Below are 8,113 nucleotides of genomic sequence, written 5' to 3'. Positions count from 1 at the left end.
GGGAAGTAGACCTTGGCAGGACTGTGGCTCTCTAGGACCGAACTTGCCTACCCCTGTTCTAGAGGGAACATAAGTCTGAAGTATTGAATTTAGGTAAAGGGGTGCAGAGCCAGTGGTGGCTTTGTAGGCAAACATTAATGCCTTGAATATTATGCGAGCAGCTACTGGTAGCCAGTGCAAATTAATAAACAGAGGTGTGATGTAGATTCTTTTCAGCTCATTAAAAATGTATCTTGCTGCTGCGTTCTGGATTAATTGTAAAGGTTTGATAGAAGTGGCTGGAAGACCTGCCAAGAGAGCATTGCAATAGTCCAGCCTGGACAGAACAAGAGCTTGAACAGGGAGTTGTGAAGCATGTTCCGAAAGAAAGGGCCTGATCTTCTTGATGTTGAATAAAGCAAATCTGCAGGACCGGGCAGTTTTAGCAATGTGGTATGAGAAAGTCAGCTGATCGTCAATAATAGCTCCAAGATTTCTGGTTATGGTTGATGTGCCTAACTATCAGTGCAGTATCTTAAATGTTCTGTTATGTACAGTATCAGACTGATGCAAAACAGAAAATGTGGAACCTACTATATGGGTCAGTAATGGATAGAGTATAGGAGATTGCTGCTGAAGAACCTTTAATACAGAGCCTGCATATGACATGCAGGGTTAAAAGAGAGAGAGAGAGAGAGAGAGAAAACGGATATCTTGGCCACAAATTGAGAATTTGTTTACCACAACTTGATAATTCTTGGCTATCCTTTGATTGTTTGACAATAAGACATTTTCTTAAAAGCCAGAAATCTCCACTTCAGTAGCACTCGTATACAGAAAACTTTACTGTTTTTTTTTCTTATATACATTCTGAAGGTTTTTACACAGGGGTTTGTTCATATAACATTCATATGGGTTACGTAAATTTTCATTCCCCCACTGTGTAAACCAATAATTGTAATATTTCCACAAAATCAAATAGGAATTTTGATCCTGGTATTATCCAGTTTTCAGATGTATGCATATTTAATTAGATAATGCCTCATTTGCATGTTCAAACATAATATTTAAGAAAACTTGTAATACAGAACATTTTCTTAAGGCTGGAATAGACTGCACAACTTATAAAAACTGAACAGATCTTAAAATACTGGGCCTCATACACTTACCGACTTTGTAATAGTCACAGAGGAAAAACTGGCCATCATACACACAACTCAGGATTATACACTACCAGACTTTAAAGTTGTTCCCATCACAACAAACTCACACAGAAACGTGCGCCTTGTTGCTAGGAGAAATGTAATGACATGAAAACAAAGTGTTCTAAAATCGGCTGAAAATATAAAACATGTTGATTATCCTCCAACTGGATGGAATCATAGTCTGAAGCTTAAAAATCAGACCATCATAGACTACGCATTTTTTTTAATGAAATATGTCAACTCAAATCTGCAGACTTCTCCTGACAGTAAATCTGTGGAAAATGAGGGCAAAAATTGTGCAGTGTATTCCAGCCTTTAATCATCTGGGGAAATTAAATCTATTAGTTAAAATTCGTTCCCTCATTTTAACATAGTTATATCGTGGCCACAATTTACCTAAAATGAGGGTAGAATTTAAGTTTTGGGAACAAATGCTTACTTCGTGGTCATCATGGTATCTTGTGTGTTTTCTTCTTTTCTTTACATTTTTCTTTTTTCTTGAATGTCATGTGTAGGGATCCAGACTTAAAGGATTAGTTCACTTTCAAATAAAAATTTCCAGATAACTTACTCACCCCCATGTCATTCAAGATGTTTACGTCTTTCTTTCTTCTGTTGAAAAGAAATTAAGGTTTTTGATGAAAACATTCCAGGATTATTATACTTATAGTGGACTTCAATGGCTACCAAATGGTTGAAGGTCAAAATTACAGTTTCAGTGCAGCTTCAAAGGGCTCTATACGATACCAGATGAGGAATAAGGGTCTTATCTAGCAAAACGATCGGTTTTTTTTTAAAAAAAAAAAAAAAAAAATGTATATGCTTTATAAACAAAAATGTGGGCCTTGCACTGCTATAGCTGCTTACGTTGAAAAGGTCACGCTTGACATAGGCAGAAGTACCGACTCAGTCAAGTGTTTACAAATGTGGAGAAGGAGGACCGTTCAAAAGTTGTTGTATGTTCAATCACGATACCAGACGAGGAATAAGGGTCTCATCTAGCGAAATGATCGGATAAACAAAAATGCAAACCTTGCGCTGCTCTGCGATGTGTGTCCATGACTTCACGTAATTCGTAATTATGTTGAAAAGGTCATGCTTGACGTAGGTGTAAGTACCGACTCAGTCAGTGTTTACAAATGTGGAGAAGGAGGACCGTTCAAAAGTTGTTGTATGTTCAATCACACATATTCAAATGTCTTTGTGTCAGTTTCAACTTTTTAAATGGTCACTTCGTGTGCGTATCCTGGATGAAACCTAACTTCCGCCTACGTCAAGCATGACCTTTTCAACGTAATTACGTGAAGTCATGGACGCACATCGCAGAGCAGTGTAAGGTGTGCATTTTTGTTTATAAAGCATACCCTTTTTTTTTTTTTTTTTTTTAGAAAATGACAGATCGTTTCGCTAGACAAGACCCTTGTTCCTCATCTGGTATTGTGTAGAGCCCTTTGAAGCTGCACTGAAACTGTAATTTTTACCTTCAACCGTTTGGTAGCCATTGAAGTCCACTATAAGGATAATAATCCTGGAAAGTTTTAATCAAAAACCTTAATTACTTTTCGACTTAAGAAAGAAAGACGTAAAAATCTTGGATGACATGGGGGTGAGTAAATTATCATGAAATTTTCATTTGAAAGTGAACTAATCCTTTAAGGACCTGCAGGTTAAAGAAACATTCCCAGTTAAATATTGTTTATCAATGCTCTGTTTGTCACTACCACAGAAAACAATCAATTTGTTCTTTCATTTGTAACACTGAAAAATGTGTAAATCTAGAAATGCATTCTCATTTCAAATTGACGATTTACAGATATAGACTTTTATAGCTTAAATAACAAACACTGTTATATTTAATCTGGAATATTTTTTTAATTGAAGGTATTGAGGGAAGTTTAAGACCAAATGAAATTCTACTGTATCTTGATAAAATGTTTAAATAAACATGACAGAATCATTCTGCGTGTGACTTTATTTTAACTTGTTGTTTTGCAGTGTCATTTCTGTTACTGCACTCTATATGTTGACATTACGAGAGGACATGGACTTCAATAACAGGTAAAATGTCATCATCAGTAATGTTATCTCTACAGACCAATGCATTGTGGCTTGTTACTTCAATGTTACTGTTACTCAATGGGCTTCTATTTGGAGTGAGATTTAACTTTGTTTTCTTGGCATGTACAGTCTCAACAACACCAGTGTTATACCACCTTACACCACATCAGCAGCACTGACCCCAGGTAATTTATGTAGATATTTAGAGATACTGTATTTAAGTTGGTTTGTCTGTATATTCTAATCACTGTTTATTTTGGTCCCACTTTATATTAAGTGACCCTAATACCTGTGTACTTACATAGTAACTAGATGTCTACGTAGTATGTAACCACAGTGTAAGTACACATTGGTGCATAGTATCTAGAGCTGTAATATTTCTGTAACTACACATATGTAACAACCCTCCAAATGGTTTGTGTAAGTACAAATGTGTAGCAGGACATATATAACTACATTTTGTAACAACAATTTGATCCAGGGGGTGGAGATGGGTAGGTTTAGGGGTGGAGATGGGTAGGTTTAGGGATATGTAAAGTGGGAGGAGTTGGTTCTCAAGTTGGTGGAGTTGGTGCACCACTGTGATACCAGTGTACTTACATGGTAACTCCTCAGGAACTGTCCACTTAATAGAAAGTGTAACATTCTGGACACCAACCACAATTTATATGTAAAGCCTAACTTACTGGCTGCTGCTGTGTAACATCAGAGTAATTACATGGTAAATCCATAGGAATTGTTTACTTAATATAAAGTGTAACACTTTCTTTACCAAAAAGTGCTGTTAGTCCTGTTACACATTTGTACTTTCATTACCAAAAAAGTGTTTCTACCAATGTCCTGTTACACATTTGTATTTACACATACCATTCAGTGGGTTGTTACATATGTGTAGTTACACAAACATTACAGCTGTAGATACTATGTACCAATGTGTACTTACACTGTGGTTACAAACTATGTACACATCTAGTTACTAAGTACACAGGTATCAGGGCCACTTAATATAAAGTGGGACCTTTATTTTATATGGTGAACTTCATTTTGACTGTTTGCAGTGTTTTCCACCGCCTCTCCTGTTCCCTGGCCTCCAGACATCGATGTCTCCAATGTGTTTTATTCAGATGAGGTCTACTGCTGTCCTTTAACTTTAATTCATAATCACAACACCCAAATGACAGACACAACTGTCCCCTTTGATGCCCTGTCACATGTAATCACCAATCTGAGAAAAACACAGAAAGGTCAGAGACACGGTGGCAGTGTTCAGTCTTCAACTATACTTTTTTATATATTTGTGGCTATCTTCATGACATTTTCGTTTATTCCCATTCAGAGAAGTGGTTCGAAAATCTGCCGGAGAAACTGAATAATTATACTGACTGTAAGTTGACATATTAAAGGTTTGTTCATCAGACGAGTCCAGATTATCAGACGCACAATGAAAGAATGAATCCTTATTATCGCCTTCACACTGAAACTAAAATATTGCATTATGGTCAATTCATTGTGTTTTATAGAGACTAATTTTTGTTCACTTACCACTTTCATTTTTGATTTAATTTTTTCATATAAAGTTTTCTCAAAGAATAGCCTCTGTGTGGATCGTTTTGGTTCACAAATATTAGTTTGTGAATATTTGTGACCATCTTCGTAGGATAAATCCATTAATTTGAAACATTTCTTATTTCTAATTACAAAATGAATGTAGCTGTGGCCACAGTAGTGATTCACACCTTTAGGTCTTTGATCATGTCTTCTTCGCAGGGACAAACACAACTATACAGTCCATCCTCATAACACAGAATCAACAAGTTATAGATCAGCAGTACTGTCCGTGGGAGAATTGTGGGTGGGTATCAAACTTACATCTTCAATGTACACAGACATTCAACAGGATGCTCATTTTTCATTTTCTCTCTCAGTATAACACAATATGGGGTGAACAGTTGTATGTTCCCTGTTATGAAAGCGTTATGTTATGCACATTATGAAAGGGGACTATATTGGTCTATGATGCTCTTTACAGAGTTAATAGCACTTGGGGATTTCTTGACTTACAGCACTAAAGTCATCAAAGAATGTTCAATTGTAATAAATTTGCATTTTACTTATTGATGTGTTTTGTAGGAAAGGAAACTACACCTACCTCATTCCCCTCAGTAAACACATCCCACCCAACATGCCCATAACCCTCCAAATGAAGTGAGTAAAAGATTGTTGATACTGCACAAAGTCTTCATTATACTGCACTCCAGGTTTCATAAGAGTTTAATTTTAAGCTCATTAAGTTTAAGTATTGGAACAGAGCCACAGCGCAGAACATTTACCAGCTTTAGACAAGACACTTTCATAGGAAGAGTTCATCCAAAAGAAAATTCTGTCATCATTTACTAACTCTCATGTTCTTCAAAACTTTTATGTTGTTGTTTTTCCTGTGGAACTCAAAAGGAGCTGTTCTGAAGAATGTTCATAGTGTTCTTTTCCATTTTGACAGTTTATAGTGACCACATCTGTCAAGCTGCATAAACCAGTCATAACAGTATCAAAACAACAATGTATGTGACTTGTGTGCTATATTTCAAGTCTTCTTAAGTTTTATGAACCAAATTCCTTTGTTCCTGGTTCCTTTGGAACAGCTTTGGCATTAAACAACACTGGTTCTCATGTTTTGTATGACCAAGATGAGCCAGTTTGAGAATGACATTTGAGAGCTGCTGAAGAAGTGAAGATTTTTAAGAGCTTGGTTTGAGGGGGAGTAAATTTTTTTTGGGTGAACTATTCCTTAATATAATTTTGAGCAGGGCTAGACCGATAAATGTAAACCATTTATCAGGTAAACAAATAAAGATAATACATGTATATATGGGCTTATATGTTAATACTGAGGTAATAAGACTAATTAAGTGAATCTAGTGTATTTATATCCAAAACAGGGTGTTTCTCTGCTTAGACGCTGAGAAGTTTGAAAAATGGTTGGATGGATACACTCTAAAAAATGCTGGGTTAAAAAGGGACAAACCCAGCTATTGGGTTGTTTTGACCCAGCTATAGGGTTGTTTTGACCCAGCGGTCAAAAGTTCAACTGCTTTTATTGCTCATAAATTTCTTAGCGTGCAAATATTTGTATGAATATAAAAAGATTCAACAACTGAGACATAAACTGAACAAATTTCACAGGCATTTGAAATGTGTGTGAATATATACAGAATATATATACAGTATCTCACAGAAGTGAGTACACCCCTCACATTTTTGTAAATATTTTATTCTATCTTTTCATGTGACAACACTGAAGAAATGACACTTTGCTACAATGTAAAGTAGTGAGTGTACAGCTTGTATAACAGTGTAAATTTGCTGTCCCCTCAAAATAACAACACACAGCCATTAATGTCTAAACCGCTGGCCACAAAAGTGAGTACACCCCTAAGTGAAAATGTCCAAATTGGGCCCAATTAAGCCCCGCTCACATCAAGAACGATAACTATAAAGATAACGATAAAGATAATGATATTAGCGTCCACACCAGCGAACGATATCATCTGTTTATTCTAGGCGCACATGCGTCTGCCGCTTAAAATTCTTGAGCTCGTGACAGCAGAATAGATTCTGATTGGCTGTCAATTTTTTTATCGTTCATCAGCTGGAGAAAAATCGTTTTGAAAGTGATTCCAACGATATCGTTTCTCTTTGTCTTTATCGTTATAGTTGTGGTGTGGACTCTGCTATTCTTTAATATTGAGAACGATTTTTAGAACTATATCTTTATCGTTATCTTTGTAGTTATCATCCTTGGTGTGAACGGGCCTTTAGCTATTTTCTCTCCCCGACGTCATGTGACTCATTAGTGTTACAAGGTCTCAGGTGTGAATGGGGAGCAGGTGTGTTAAATTTGGTGTTATCGCTCTCACTCTCTCATACTGGTCACTGGAAGTTCAACATGGCACCTCGTGGCAAAGAACTCTCTGAGGATCTGAAAAAAACAAGTGTTGCTCTACATAAAGATGGCGTAGGCTATAAGAAGATTGCCAAGACCCTGAAACTGAGCTCCAGCATGGTGGCCTGTTAGTGGCCTGTTAATAGGACAGGTTCCACTCAGAACAGGCCTCACCATGGTCGACAAAAGAAGTTGAGTGCACGTGCTCAGCATCATATCCAGAGGTTGTGTTTGGGAAATAGATGTATGAGTGCTACCAGCATTGCTGCAGAGGTTGAAGGGGTGGGGGTCAGCCTGTCAATGCTCAGACCATACGCCGCACACTGCATCAAATTGGTCAAATTGGAAGCCTCTTCTAAAGATGATGCACAAGAAAGCCTGCAAACAGTTTGCTGAAGACAAGCAGACTAAGGACATGGATTACTGGAACCATTGTGGTCTGATGAGACCAAGATAAACTTATTTGGTTCAGATGGTGTCAAGCGTGTGTGGCGGCAACCAGGTGAGGAGTACAGAGACAAGTGTGTCTTGCCTACAGTCAAGCATGGTGGTGGGAGTGTCATGGTCTGGGGCTGCATGAGTGCTGCCGGCACTGGGGAGCTACAGTTCATTGAGGGAACCATGAATGCCAACATGTACTGTGACATACTGAAGCAGAGCATGATCCCCTCCATTCGGAGACTGGGCCGCAGGGCAGTACTCCAACATGATAACGACCCCAAACACGACGACCCCAAGATGACCACTGCCTTGCTAAAGAAGCTGGGGGTAAAGGTGATGGATTGGCCAAGCATGGGCATCCTCAAACTGAAGGTGGAGGAGCGCAAAGTCTCTAACATCCACCAGCTCCGTTATGTCGTCATGGAGGAGTGGAAGAGGACTTCAGTGGCAACCTGTGAAGCTCTGGTGAACTCCATGCCCAAGAGGGTTA

General features: G+C 37.9%; 2 protein-coding genes across 2 annotated transcripts in view; one reads left to right on the top strand and one right to left on the bottom strand.

Annotated features, from left to right (window-relative positions):
• Window positions 1-8,113, bottom strand: part of LOC107569319 (gastrula zinc finger protein XlCGF57.1-like) — a 190,339-nt gene that overhangs the window by 131,813 nt on the left and 50,413 nt on the right. The gene's annotated exons all lie outside the window — the stretch shown is intronic.
• The window catches only part of LOC107569318 (myelin regulatory factor-like protein), a 46,739-nt gene that overhangs the window by 32,069 nt on the left and 6,557 nt on the right, over window positions 1-8,113 (top strand). Inside the window, exons 17-22 of the mRNA XM_016255380.1 lie at window positions 3,180-3,242; window positions 3,372-3,427; window positions 4,301-4,498; window positions 4,579-4,626; window positions 5,010-5,094; window positions 5,373-5,447. Of these exons, the coding sequence (XP_016110866.1) occupies window positions 3,180-3,242; window positions 3,372-3,427; window positions 4,301-4,498; window positions 4,579-4,626; window positions 5,010-5,094; window positions 5,373-5,447 (525 nt within the window). The remainder of the gene's footprint in view (window positions 1-3,179; window positions 3,243-3,371; window positions 3,428-4,300; window positions 4,499-4,578; window positions 4,627-5,009; window positions 5,095-5,372; window positions 5,448-8,113) is intronic.

This window comes from Sinocyclocheilus grahami, unplaced genomic scaffold (genome assembly GCF_001515645.1).
Source record: "Sinocyclocheilus grahami isolate Dianchi unplaced genomic scaffold, SAMN03320097.WGS_v1.1 scaffold1333.1, whole genome shotgun sequence".
In the NCBI taxonomy this organism is placed as follows: Eukaryota; Metazoa; Chordata; class Actinopteri; order Cypriniformes; family Cyprinidae; genus Sinocyclocheilus; species Sinocyclocheilus grahami.
Note: the sequence above shows the minus strand (reverse complement) of the source record. Positions and strands in the feature narration are given on the sequence as shown.